Here is a 14,014-nt window from a genome sequence, read left to right as displayed (position 1 = left end):
CAGGGTGCGTTTTGATAGATTTGAACTTTTTATAATAGAGGTGTGTTTTTTAAGGTAGGAAATGATAAAACAGATTTAGCTGCATGTATTTTATGCATTCAGGATAAAGGTAGCTTTTAATTTGGAGGGTATTTCTAGGTCATGCAGTTTGCAAGTTTTTTCAAATTGTTGCCAATCTCAAAAAAAAAAAAAAATTTCCAATATATTAACTGACAAAAACCTGCATGGAAGAAGACCTGTGCCCTCCAAGCCCAGCTGCTGAAGGGTCAGGTGTATTTCCGCAGGCAGAGGTGAAAGCCTGCCAGTCTGAGCACAGGGCCGCCCAGAACTCCCCATAGAAACCAGCCAGGAGGTCACACTGACTCCAGCACCCGGTTCCTTTAATGCCCAAGTTACCAGGGCCCCCCTACCCCACCCACACTGCCTGTTTCCAATCTGATCTGGAAGCTCAGTGGAAGATTAATACTGGAGCAGAAATCTTAAGACACCTCAAAGGAAAAGGAACTATGCCCGGATTGGACTGTGTCCAGTTCCTTTTCAGAAAGACAGGGGTTTACTTGGCAACACTGACGGTACATCTACGTGCAAGGCACTGGGGGGTCACGAGAGATGAAGAAAACACCATCTCTATCTCCCCAAAATCACTTGGATAAGACACTTTATTATTAAACATAAAGGATTAGAAAATGCAACTGTCTGCTATTAGTAGCAAAGATCACAATTCATGGGGAAAGAGATCCAGACAGCCATGTCTACCACCCAGCAGAATGAAATACACCAAGAAGAGGTCCCCCCCAGGCACTCTGGGGACAGAGAGAAAAGAGGGGTTAGCTCTGCCCAAGGGCGATGGGGACAACTGCACAGTGGAGGCAGCATATGGGTTGGGCCTTGAAGGACGAGGGAGGTTTTGGTAGCTAAGGCTTCGGAGGAAGGGCACGCCAGGCCGAGGGCACAGCACAGGCCAAGGATCCAGGAGGAGGAGCGCAATCCAGGGGTGGGTGTAGCCTAGGCTCACGGAGGGATGAAGGAGGAACAGAGGCTGGAAAGGCAGGAGGAAGCATTTATTATTTTTCCAAAAGCTGTAACATAAAACCATTCCTATATCTTAAAACATTGCTAAAAAGTACAACAATGTCAACGTTCAATCCTGTTGGTACGTGAACAGGAGGCGAGACTAATGCCCCAACACAGTTCAGGAACCACTTGTACTTGCCTGTAGGAGGCATTTGCATATTGACATTGAATTATGGTGACGCCTGACAAAAGAACTTAAGGTGGGTCAAATAGCTTCAGCATCCATGGTGATCATTTCTGAATTCTGGCCTCTGCGGTTCTCACCTTCTTGAGCCTACAGCATCCCTGGTGCCTTTCATTTGGACTCTACACCCCCTCAAGTCCTGGGACTCAGGAGGCTGCCAGCGCAGATGGTCTTGGCCTTCCATCCCCCCGCCCACTAGCGGGGCACCCACACCTGGTGCTCACAGGTCTTCTGGTCTTCTGTGCTTCCGACCTCTTGGCCATTCCATTTATTTTTCTACCAAGAATGGACGCGAGGGTGAGACACTTCCACTGGGCCCCCACTGGTATTTCAGAGTCTCTCGCCCTGAGAAATCCTGCCCGCCTCAACCATCTTCCCACACGGATGTGCCTGAATAACCCAACCTGGGTCAGTCAGAACATGGGCTCCAAGTCTGAATCTCAAATGTGTCCCTTGATAATTTTGTGACCTTGGGCAATTGTTGAATTTCTCTAGGCCTTGGTTTCCACATCTGTAAAGTAGACTTTCCTCAGAGAGCTGCTTTGAAATGTCATCCGATCTATCCCTGGTGTTGCTCTGAGTGACAGACAGAACGTAGGGTAGCTTATTGCCCCATGCCTGGCTGTGCCCCGTGCCCGGCTGTGCCCATTGCCCAGCTGTGAAGTGTCACTGGGAAAAGCTAAGATGGCGTGCAAGGACCAGCTAGAGATTCAGGTTAAACTCAGTCAAGCAATTCTGCGCTCTTCTTTGAAGGACTGCGACTTGCATGCTGCACGGTGCAGGTCTTGAGGACAGAGCTCAGCCTCAACTGCCCTCCTTTACCCTTCTCCGAACTCTCTTCACCGCCTCTTCCAGAAGAAAATCCTCTTCTCCTCTGAGCTGTGCATGTTGCTTCCCCGACACTGAGGCTGTTCTCTGACATTTGACTTCTCACTTCCTCTCTCCCCTGGCAACTTGCTTGGCTCCTGCCTTCCTCGGAGCCCTCCCTCCACTCCGCTCCTTCTTTTCTCTCAGGCATCTTTCCACTTTCTCACTAATCCCTTCCTCTCCCCCCACCCCGTGCCATCTGCCTTCCCCTGCCAAATGGTCTCTCCTGTGCCCCCGGCCACCGCCTCCACAGACCACCACCTCCAACACCGGGAGCACCGCCACGCCTCTCTGGGCCCAGCCCCTCCTCCCCGGCTCTCCTTGCTGCAGAGGCTGAGACGAGCACTAGCTGCTGAGCCAGGATGGACCGAGGGGAGCAGCTCCTCCAGCCAGGCGAGGGCTGCTCCTTTGCTTCCAGGTCACAGGATGCACATGCCCTGTGCGTTCCCACTTTCTCCCCACATTCTTTCTCCCTCAGAGAGCTCCTGAGGAGCATGTTTCCTTAGGAGCTCGTCCCCATGGCCTGGCTCTTCCTCACCTCTGTGGATGTGTCCCTTCCACTTGAAACATAGCCCACCTAAAACCAAGGCTCCGCTCCCACGAGGAAACAGTTTCTTCTTCAGGTCGGCTCTTCTCAGTCCCAGACCTCTCGCCTCTCTTTCTGCTCCCACAGGCCCTTTCACGACCCTGTCCTCTAACTGGCATCGCGGCCCTCGTGTGCCCCCGGAACCTGCCAGCGCACAAGCGCAACCCAGCTGTCCTCGGGTTGGAAATGGTGCTGGCCCCAGGGCTGCCAGGTGGGCATCTGCCCTTGGTTTGACTGATGATAGAAATTTCATCCCCTTATCTTTACTGTAGTAAATAAAAGTGGAAACATTCAGAATAATCACCTCTGTCCTTCCAGAAATCACTCCCTCTGAGAAGGGCGTGGAAAGCTTCCCGTTCACCTGCAGTGAGCCTGTCTCTGCCCACGCATACTCAGCGGGCTAGCCAAGTGGACCGACCCCCGATGCTCTCTAAACACACTCCAATTTCCTGCCTCTCCCTATAGCACTCGGCCTGACATGCCAGTCCTCTCCACTTCCTAAGTGCCACCTTCCCCACTGCTGGAGGTGCAGTTCAAATGCCACTTCTTCAGCCAAGCTGCCCTGACCCACCCCTTCCCCCAGTGGGAGCAGAGCCTCCTTGGAGCTTTCACTTGCACCACCTACTCCAGGCTCCTTAAAGGTCACCAGGAAATGTGAATTGGATCCCGCTCTGCCTCAGACACAGACACTGAGACTTATGTCCAAGCGACACGTCAACAAGCATCTGCTGTGTTTCTTGAGACACCAGAGCACGCCAGGCCTTAACACGCCCCCCGCTGTTTTTACCTGGCCTAAGACAGGCGACGGCGAGGAGCCAGTGGCCGTGGCTGGGGTAAAGGCCGATCTCTGCCGTAACTGGCCAGCACTTGGCACAGTGAGAGAGGGCTGGGCTGCCCACGCGTCCCAGTTATCACTCTCTGCTTTCTCGTTGGTGCTCGTGGGCCACCTGGAAGGAAAAGCAGGCCACCATTAGTAGCAGGGACCGGCTGACACGCCAGCTTTACACTCACAGTAAATGCAAACCCAGAGCACGTGGGGGCTTTCAGAAGAGCAAGAACAAGGGGGAGCGGCGAGAGCACTGGACGGGCATGGGCGTCTGTGCCCGCCCTCAGGCAAGTGAGCAGAGTCGCTCTGAACTTGGATTTCCACATTGACCAGCTGGGGACCATGTTCTGCCTCTCTGGGTATGTCGTGAGGGTTATAAAAATACTGGCATGGGAAACACATGCTAACTCAGGAGTAGCAGAGAAACACCCTCACGTGACCACCACTGTCAATGGTAATAACAATCAGCAAAAAAGAAGCAACACACCACCTCTGAAGCCACCAGTGTGGCGGCCACACCCCGTCTCTGGCACTCTCCCTCACACCACCAGTGCCCGGCCACATCCTGGACCTGGGGGTGGTTTTCATTGGCAGATTTTGGTAATTTTAAATGAACACATCTGTGTGAATGCAGATCTAAGTGCAGTTTGCTTTTTACATCACGAACAAATTTGAAAAGCAAAGTAATACTTTGGTCAGCCTGCATGCCCCGATTTTGGGATTGGAAAATAAGAAGCCTGAGATTCTGGCAGGTCGCGCTGCACACCATACATTTATGGAGGGAGGGGTCCACCCACTGAGCCACAGAGAAGCAGAATCCTGGGACACGTGGCATTTGTCTTCGATTTTAGCCTGAACATCAGTTTAGAAAGTTAAAACTTTCTGATCAAAATCGAGAGATGAAGGGAGAGTTCAACTTGGAATCCTGCTGAGGAAAGGCTACCTTTAAAGCACAGAGTAGCGAGGGCCTCTGGCAACACTTTCAACCTTTTATAAGGAAACCTAGTCTGGAAACCCTGCTGTTCCTCACACCCATCCCTCCACCTGCTCCTGCCCTTGGCTGGGACGCTCCTTTCTTTCCGCTGACCCACCTCATCTTTCTCCAGCTTTACGTTTTGATTCCCTGCCCTCAATTTGCTTCTTGTGCAAGATGATTACACTGCAAGATGATTACACTGGAAAAATAATTCAGAACATTTCAAGTCACTTTCCCTTGGACGCTAGTATAAACTGCTTTTAGACATGGCCTCCCAGATCACGGACCCAGAGAGTGACAGCGGTCGCCTCTCCTCTCATTCCAGACCTCCACTTTCACACTGCTTCCTGCTGACCAAGGCCACATATGCACAGCTCCTCACTCCCCCGGTCATTTGTACAAGGCTGATGAAAGAAGCACACATTAAAGGAAACAGCTATCTCATCCCTAAACACATGACTGAATTCATGTCCTCTTTCTGTCCAGACAAACATGCAGGAAGGGGCTCTGAATATGTGCTGACTGATGTGGGTGTTGGGCAGTGTGAGGAAACTGGGTTTCTCCATTTCTTCCACAAAAATGAAAGATACAGACAAATTATGGAGCAAAACAAGGAATCAGGCTTTATTTTGTACCAGGGCGAAGCACTGAGGAGCAAGGATAGAGTTAAATCCAGTTCAGAGGAGGCAACCCAGCACTGGCAGCACATGGGCCAGAGAGAGTGGCAATGAGCATGAGCCAGCTCCTGACGCAGAGCAGAAACCCCAACTACAAAAACATGCAGAGGATAAAAAATAAAGGTTATTAACTTGGGGTCTCACGAGTCATCAGAAACAGCATGCCTAACGTACGTGGAGCTGAAGTCGGCCCAGTTGTTGGGGGTCGTGGAGGGCTCAGAAGAGGTCACAGCCAGAGGAGCGGGGGTCTCGCGCAAAGCCAGCTTGGGTGCAGGGGTGGAGGCGGCGTCCGTCACAGGTTTCACTGGAGCAGGAACCTCATTTTCTGGGATTTTCTCGGCATAGTTTGCGGGGAACCAGCCTGTCTTGCCTTTTAACTCTCCTCCAAGCCATCCCGGTTCTCCAGTCTGGCTTTCGTCCACCTGCAGGAGATGATGGGGTTTAGTGGGAGCTGCACTAAACGAGCCCGTGAAGACACCCAGCCCACCGCGGATCTAAGCTCCCGCCTCGGACTGCCGGCCTGCTGCCCTGCAGAGACGTTCCTCCCGCACATTCTGAGTCTAGGTGTCTGGGAAGAGCGCTCTAAACACTAACTCTGAAACAACAGTGGGGGCTGTAATTCAAGGCCTTATAACTCTGTGCTTTCTTGGGTTTTTTTTCTTCTTTTTCTAATAATAGCAGTTAAGATAAAGTGCCTAAGACTAAAGGCCCATGGCTTCAATAGTCAGAGCTATTCGAATTAACAGACAGACTTCGTCACTTACGAAGTCATCATATTATTAAAAATAATCTGTCCTGGGTTTGTTACAAACAAAGGGTGTAATCAACATAAATTTAGTACTCTAAAGATCTCTAGTAACTAAGCAGTATTTATTCAGCGTCAGGACAAGAAAAGATTTTAAAAAACAAAACAGCCTCAGACGGTTTCTACAGCAAAGCAGGAAGCAAAGCTGAGGGCTGTGTTAGGTCATCAAAAACTCCAAGACACATGATGAGAAAATTGAGGAAGATTATTTACAACAATTTTATGAGGGTTCTATAGTGTTTCTGTGTATGTATTGAACTTTAATTTCACAAAGTACATGAGAATACGGAATTCTCCTGTTTAAAAATGTCACAGAGGCTGTGCCTTACACCAAGGTCTCCTAATGTCTCTATTTTATTTTTCTTCTGATGCAAAAGGCTCATTCAAATCACCAAAATGATTCTACTTATCTTGACAAGCTAGTCCCACTATTTTATGGGCAATGAGAGAATGATTTTGGAGCACAATTACATTTACAATTATAAAATCATTTTCATTACTATAAATTAAATAAGGGTTTATCAGAGACCTTATTTTTATTTCCCAATATGCTGGGAAAATGTCATGTTCCTAATCCATTCACATATTCAGGTTAAAAAAATAAACAAAAGCAAACATCTGTATTCATAGAGTAAGTACTATAGTATAAGGTTTATTTTGGCTTGCGGGAATCAAAAAATGCTTGGCATGGGGGTGGACATCATGGCCTACTATTGAATACAGTAAGCAGGGGACAATCCCTTGCTGTCCTACCATAGGGAAGCCTTATTGTCATGAAGAAAGCAGTTTTGAAAGCTGAGAATTCTCCAAAGAGGAGTTCCCCGAGATAAAGTGCAACACTGCTCCCCGGGTTCTATTTCTGGCTTTGCAGTTCTGTTATTCCCGCTCACACTTCTATCAGATGTGAACACATTAGCCACTTTTCATTCAACTCCCCCACATTGTTTTGTTCTTACTTTTCTTTTTCTGGGCAGCCCCAACTGTTCCCTAGATGAGCATTTAAGATGACATTTTCTTCCTTGGATCTTATTTTATGCTAGGCCTAAGTGGCCGGATGCCTGTCCTTCATTTATATTGTTGGTGATCTAGGGACACAATTTAACAGTTGCTTTGCACTGAAAACATGGTCACTTTCAGGCCAGGGGTAGTGAGGGCCACTACCACTCTCCCCTCCCCGACTCCCCGGAGATTCTACAGCTAAGCTTGGGGTCTTCAATTCAAAGGTGTTGTCAGGCAGGTGTGAGCTAGGAGCTTGCACCACACACCCAAAAACTCAGCCCAGAAGCTGCAAACATCAAGAGCGAGGCTCTGCTGTCAAATTGCCTCTATTTAAACACGAGATCTACATTTATTCTCTGGTTGACAAAGGGCAGCTGAATCTCCTGGCACCTCAGCTGCTTAATCTATAAAATGGGAATAATGCATTGCCTAAAGACAGGGCTCAGTGTGGGAAGGTGATTTCATTGTGCGCGAGCATCAGAGTGTATGGACACAGCATGTGTACCTGGTCTGTCGTTGGCCCAAACTGCGGGATGCAGCATGAATCACAGTCCCTGTCTCAGCAGTTGGTGTGATGAAACTGGAACAGTGCCCAGCAGAGAGGTGTCTCATGATAGACTTCACTAAGCCGCCTCTCTAGTACCAGCTATCACTTCTATGCTGTTGTCTCATCTGAGCTTTTGTCCTGTTGTAGAAGCCTGGTCTTTGCCTCACTTTAGGTAACAATCTCTGGTTCTCTGTATTCAGGGGTTGTCTGCTCTAGAAACTTATCTGGTGCCTTAGGTCCTCTGGCTTCACCTTCTCACCAGTAGCAATCTCTCAGGAGCTGGAGTTCTATCCCAAACAGAGCCTACTGCTCTGTCTGAGTTACACCTTCTCACATGTCAGTTGCTTTTCTTAATGGATATCCTATGATCTGTCATTCCCCTGAAACACAGGGTCTTACCTGGTTAACAAGACTTTTGGTTGACACCTAGAATTGGATCTGAAGCCCTAAGGAATGTCTCAACCTATGGGCAGGTCCAGCTGACACCACAGTAACTGATTACACCCCCAGCCCTGCCCCTACCAGGACAGGATGCAGGCTGCACCTCTGCCAGGTACTTGTTTGTATATGAGGAAGGGAGAGGGCGCTACTTCAGCCTCTTATCTGTGCAAACAAGAGCTCCTCCCATGCTTCCCGACAATAGTGAAATCAGCATTTCACTTTTACCCAAGGAAATTCACTGGTCAACTTTGACCAGATGATAGTCTCAGTGGGTTTGGTTTGGTCTTACAGAAAACTCATTAATTTTAATAGCTGGTTAAACTAATTTTAAAGTTCAGAGGCTACAATACAGATTCCTGCTTCACATTAAGTGGACTACATAGCACTAGGTTCTCAAATGAAAATGAGAAAAATACTTCTGCCTAGATTTCAGAAACATTATCAAAATACCAATCTGACTATGGGAAAATATTATACTAGATTAGGACAGAACCAGGAAAGCTAGACACCAACCTCCCTGAAATGTGGCTGGCTGTCACATGGACTTTTACCTGTAGACTTTCTCTAAATACAGCACATTCACCTGTGGGGAGCTCTAAGTCTCAAATGTGTAAGTGTTGAAATATTAGGGACACTGGTTTTAACACGATTCTGTGTCACCATCCCCACTGCTTCACCTGGCAGCACCTGCGCCTCTCCGGGCGTCTTCAGAGAGGGAAGCCCAAATCCTCTGCCACCCCCTTGGGAGTAGGGCCCTATCTAGTCTAGGAAGCTCAGCAATGACGCTGCACTAGGGACTGACACAGACACACGTGGCAGCGGTCAGGTTCAAGTGCCTGTAGCTGAAGACTGATTCTACGCTGTCTCTCTACTGTCCACAAGCCTCCCGGCTCCCACCTCCCGGCTCCCACACGAGACAGCACTCATATTTCTAACACCTCTGGCCTGTCACAAAGAAGGAGCAGAAATGGCCTCTCCTCACCAGCCAGACGAAGAACCTAGACAACAAACAGGTTTAAACAGTGACTGAGCCGCGAGCACGCACTGCTTCAGGCTGTGCTGGGAGCATGCTATGAGGTTTTTCCCCAAACTCCTGAATGAGGAGAGTAAAAGTTTTCTAAAGTTCAGACTTAGAAGCCGGCAAATTGTTCCCTTTCACTAGTGCAACAACTCAATTCTTGAGCTGTGCGTCCCTTGCTGAAGCAGCCACCTTGCGCAGGGACGCTGGCTGCTCCTGCTTTGCTCTCACCGACAGTGCTGCATGAACACCCATCACATACACCTGTGCATATACATGTACACATATATTTGCGCCTATGTCTCTGGCCTCCCTAGTCTAGTGGAGGGAAATAACAGGATTTCTGGGTCAAAGAGAACAAGAATTTTAAATCTGAGGAGGCACTGCCAAACTGCCTTCCCAGTGGCTTAGCTAATGCATACAACCACACAGACCAAATATATTATATCCACGTTCTTGACAAAGCTTTGATAATATCCAAACTTTAAAACATGCTCGGGTGAGGAGAAAAGTGCTATCTCTGCAATTTTTTACCTTCTATTTTCCTGAGCACCAATGACATGAAGTGTCTTTTCATTTATTTTTTAAAATCATTTACTTCACTTGCAAATGTTTCTTCATATCCTCAGCCAACTTTTCTAAGACTTGTGGCTTGTCTTCATAGTAACCTTTCATAGTCTTTATGCAACATGAATAGTAACCCTCTGTCTCATGCATTTTGCAATATAGAAATTTTAATTTTTTGTGTGTCGTCAAATCTGTCCATTTTGTTATTTACCACTTCTGGTTTTTAACAGAAAGACATTTCTTAGGCAGAAAATTTTTCCAAAACTCTCCTTCAAAAATATTTGTAGAATTTTATCTTTCAAATTTAACCTACTTGTGGCTGACTTCTGGCGATGGCCTGAGACAGAGAGCTGACATGGTAGCAGGACTCTCACAGAGCAGCCCCTCCACAATGCTGTTTTGTTCTTTCCTTTTTAAGCACAGCCTACTGTGCACGCTCAAAATATACTGTACTGCCATGACAACACCCAAAGATATGTGTACTTACACAGAATTAACATGATTTAAGAAAACAACACATGTAATAAAATGCAGATTCCTGACAGTTGCTCGGCACTTACCCATTCCCCTTTAACCTCCACCAGGAAAGCAAAGGTTTGAAAAGCAAGGCAAAATATATGTTTAATGAAATGTTTTATTCTTACAGCAGATCTCAACTCTATTCATCTAGTCCAGTCTAGTCTCCTGATCAGCCCTTCAATGGGAGGAAAAGTACTCAGTATCACTAATGAGACCAGTTTCCAAAATATAGCAACCTTGTTTCATTAAAAGATGGAGCATCTGAAACATTTCCTTATTGTAACATTTGGCAACATTTCCTTATCTTAATTTTCCCCACTTTGTGTTGCAACAAAATTCAGTTTCAAAAACATTACCATTGTTTTTTCACAATGTAACAAATGGCTTAGTGAAGCGCATCTACTGGAAGTCACACCTATTGCCATGCTTTAGATAGCCGTGGTGGGTGGGGCGTGCCTGCTGTGTGACAGGCCAGCCCTGTGAGGGAAGTAGCTTCAGGCCACTAGAAGCAGTCGCCTGGCACTGCCCTGCTGAGTTACCAGCAGTTCTGTCTGTAAGGAATGAACTAGCTGGCCCCAGGCACATCTCAGGCACTCAGCACCAGGCCCTCTGGCCTTTGGCCCTCATTTCTAGCCATGATAACCAGAGACAAAAACTAACAGAAAACAAGAGGAGAGGGGACTGAGCATATTTTGGCCCATTAAATATATTCTATAGAGAGAATATATTGTACATTCTATACAGAGATATGATGTCCGTGTGCAAGATGTATGAGTAAGGGCCCTGCAAAATGCCCTTTGTACTTCATCCTAGAACGAGACATGTCTGTCTTAATTCTTAGCTTTCTTAGTTCTTTTAAGGTTCTGAACCAATCCCACCTTAAAAAACAATGCTAACAACAACGCAAAGTTTGACCACCTCTAAAACTCCTAATATTCAGTTAATAACTAGATCTCTTAGAAAATAATTGAGGTGTTTCACACTGCTTTATCCTTTCTTAAATTAGATACTGCAATTTTAGTTACATTCATAAGATTATATGTAATTAGTATTATAATTAAAAAAAACACAGCCAAGCAAAATTCGGAGCAGTTTCAGCTGTCATTTACAGAGTGGGAATGCAGATGAACTGTATTTAATGCTTTACTTTTCACACAGTCTAAAATTTACACAAATTAAGAGTTTGGAAAAAGATGTTTTCACCCAGACATACATAAGGTATCAATGGCAATTGTGCAAATGACAATAGAGTACTTTGCATTCAAAGCTATTTCGTACAGGACTGTGCACGGAGTAGAAGTAGTAATCTCGGCTCTAAGATTACCGGACATTTAGATTTACAAATATGCTTAGGCTGCGGTAACACATCTTCTCTAATAACTCCATTTTAAAGTGATATACCATATATTTTTAAATGCCATCTTCATTTAAATGGAAGGAGATTGAACCTCTATGTCAAAGACCCAGATGCTAGGTTATTTGATTATCTGACAAGTACAATAGTTTATCAACAGACATCACACTGTCACCAGAGTCTTTCTTACCATGACTATATCGCCGGGCTGAATGGTGATTTCGTCATGACTTCTGGACTCAAAGGGATACAACGCTCGGTAATACACCACTTTAACATTCTCCTGTGCAGAAAATGTAAGGGGGCCTTTTTCTGTTGACAAAAAAATTGGAGAAAAGGCACAAAAATGTTACATGGAACACAAATGTATGATCACAAGCCAAATACCGAACATCTCCTCTACTGCCTGCCCAACACTGAACTATTTCCATCCATTTAAGTGATTTCTGAAAAGCTTGCCTAATGCCCGAGAGGAGCCAGCGCTGACGCCGCCACTCAAATGCAGAGGTGACTGGAAGACTCTCCGGAACAGGGGTCATCGGATGTCAGCACTATGACCTGTCTCGGTCCCAGTTGCTGCCTCCTGACTCAGGCCCCAGCATCTGCAAAGCAGTGACCCCTCTCCCCACCCAGGGCATTGAGTCACAATGCAGCAGTTAGAACGGGACCCCAAATCTGAATCAGCAAGACTTGCTTGGGAAAAATGAGTCTAAAGACAAACCCTAGATGAGAGTATTTTAGCTTTTTCATGAAACAGTATTTTAAGAAATAAAGGTGAGCAGGGGCACTTTGAATTCTGGTTAACAACAAGTAGTCACGGCCCTGAGATGTTCTGCCCAATTGCAGCAAGTATTGTGACAGGTAGCTCTCTGTCTGACAAGCAGCGAGGGGAGGGCATCATCTTCATGTGGCCTGGGCTGGATGATGGGAGAAACGCCCCACCGAGAGATGGAAAGAAAAAAATCTGTATCTATTCCCCAGAGGAAGCATATAGATTTTAACTAAGTGCCTATGATCAAGTAATGGGAATGTTGTTTTCAGGTCAAAAACAAGTGTGACAGCATTGTTTGCCCTGCTCTGGGCACACTCCCGTGTGGGCCTGATGCCTGGCCCGCCTGTGCCGCCTAATGCAAGGAGGGTGTAGGCAAATTGTGACTCACAGATCCACTGTGCAAACAGAAAGCAAATAAACCTTTATGGACTAGAGGGTTTCTTTTCTTCTTATATACCGTAGCACAGAAAACACAGTGATGACCAAATAAGTCAAATTGACACATTCTGTCATAGGAAGCAACAAGCAGCCATTCTGTTCAGCTGCACGTTATCTGCAGAGCGGTGCAATGTCACACAGCCACAGGAGAGGTTTAAAAAGACACTCTACTTTGCATCTGATATAAGTGATACCTTTTTTTAGCTATCTCAAAGTCTTTCCTTTCTCACTATTTAAAGAGGCAATTTATGATCAAAGGGCAAAGAACAGTCACACTTTTCAAAAGGTAAAAACCAGTTTGAGACAGTGCAGGCTGGAGACAGTGAATGTGACATCCATGTGGGCTCGGGGAGAAGCAGCCACATCCTGTGGCTATTCCCAGGAGGTGAGCTATTCCCAGGAAAATAACCAAGTGGGGAATTGGCAGGTGCCTTTGGCAGGGAAGTTTTGGGTCTCTCTGCAGATGTATAACACGAACCTACTGTTAATTCTGCAAAAGACCTCTGGATTCCTGGGTAATGGCGGCCTAAGAAGAATTAAGCAGCTATCTAATTAGAGAAGGAACAGCTGCACTGCTCAAAAAAGACTGGCATTCTCTCCAGTGCTCCCGGAGCCAAGCTAGCACCTGATCGGATAAAGGCGCATCTCAAGGGGACCCAGAAGCCAAGTGAGTTATTTTCGAGAGTTCTTTTTTGGCTACTCATACCTGTGGTGGGCCAGGGGGCTTGAACAGCCGGCTTCCCTGGCTCCTGATGTGGGTGGAAAAGCCGATTCAGCTTGTCTTGCATTTCCTGCTTGCCTTTCTCCTCACTGTCCTTCTTCTTGACGCTCTCCTCCCTCTTGAGTTTCTCCTCATCGTGGAGCTTTCGGGAACGCTGGTGTTCATTGTCCTGCTGCACGTGCTCAAGCCACTGCTTGTCCCTATCCTGGGCTCGTCTGTCAACAAAACGCTCGATTTCAGCCAGGAAGCAACGCCCGGTAACACTGCTACTGTGTCTTTCCTCACAAAGTCTCTGTGGAGCCAGGGGGCGCTAGACCTCAGGGACGGGGCCCTCGGCACAAAGGAAACAAGGGCTCTCAGGGCCCCCACGCAGAGTGAAATGAAGTTTTTCATGTATCTTATAAAGTGGTCATAAGAGTAACAAAAATACCTCTCAATTGAAAATTGGTAGATCAGCGCACAGAGCAAGTCGTGAAACACACAGGAAGGTGACAACCCGAAGAGAAGGCCCACCCAACACCGCGCATGAAATGTTGCTTCAGTAAGCCCGTGACCATGCAGATCACTGAGGGAACACCACACCTCTGTGCACACATGAGTGCCCCAAACTGGGCGCAGGAGATTGTTCTGAACTCCTGAGTTA

At 47.0% G+C, this 14,014-nt stretch overlaps 1 protein-coding gene across 2 annotated transcripts in view; it reads right to left on the bottom strand.

The window, feature by feature from the left end:
* The window catches only part of ITSN1 (intersectin 1), a gene marked incomplete at both ends in the record, with an annotated part of 113,379 nt that overhangs the window by 48,693 nt on the left and 50,672 nt on the right, over positions 1 to 14,014 (bottom strand). The window contains 4 exons of one of the 2 annotated variants that reach the window (XM_084232293.1): positions 3,499 to 3,658; positions 5,365 to 5,612; positions 11,616 to 11,752; positions 13,357 to 13,586. In XM_084232293.1, the coding sequence (XP_084088419.1) occupies positions 3,499 to 3,658; positions 5,365 to 5,612; positions 11,616 to 11,752; positions 13,357 to 13,586 (775 nt within the window). The remainder of the gene's footprint in view (positions 1 to 3,498; positions 3,659 to 5,364; positions 5,613 to 11,615; positions 11,753 to 13,356; positions 13,587 to 14,014) is intronic. The other variant, XM_084232294.1, reaches the window with a different exon arrangement.

The sequence above is a fragment of the Talpa europaea genome (assembly GCF_964194135.1).
Source record: "Talpa europaea genome assembly, chromosome: 4".
Lineage (NCBI taxonomy): Eukaryota > Metazoa > Chordata > Mammalia > Eulipotyphla > Talpidae > Talpa > Talpa europaea.
Note: the sequence above shows the minus strand (reverse complement) of the source record. Positions and strands in the feature narration are given on the sequence as shown.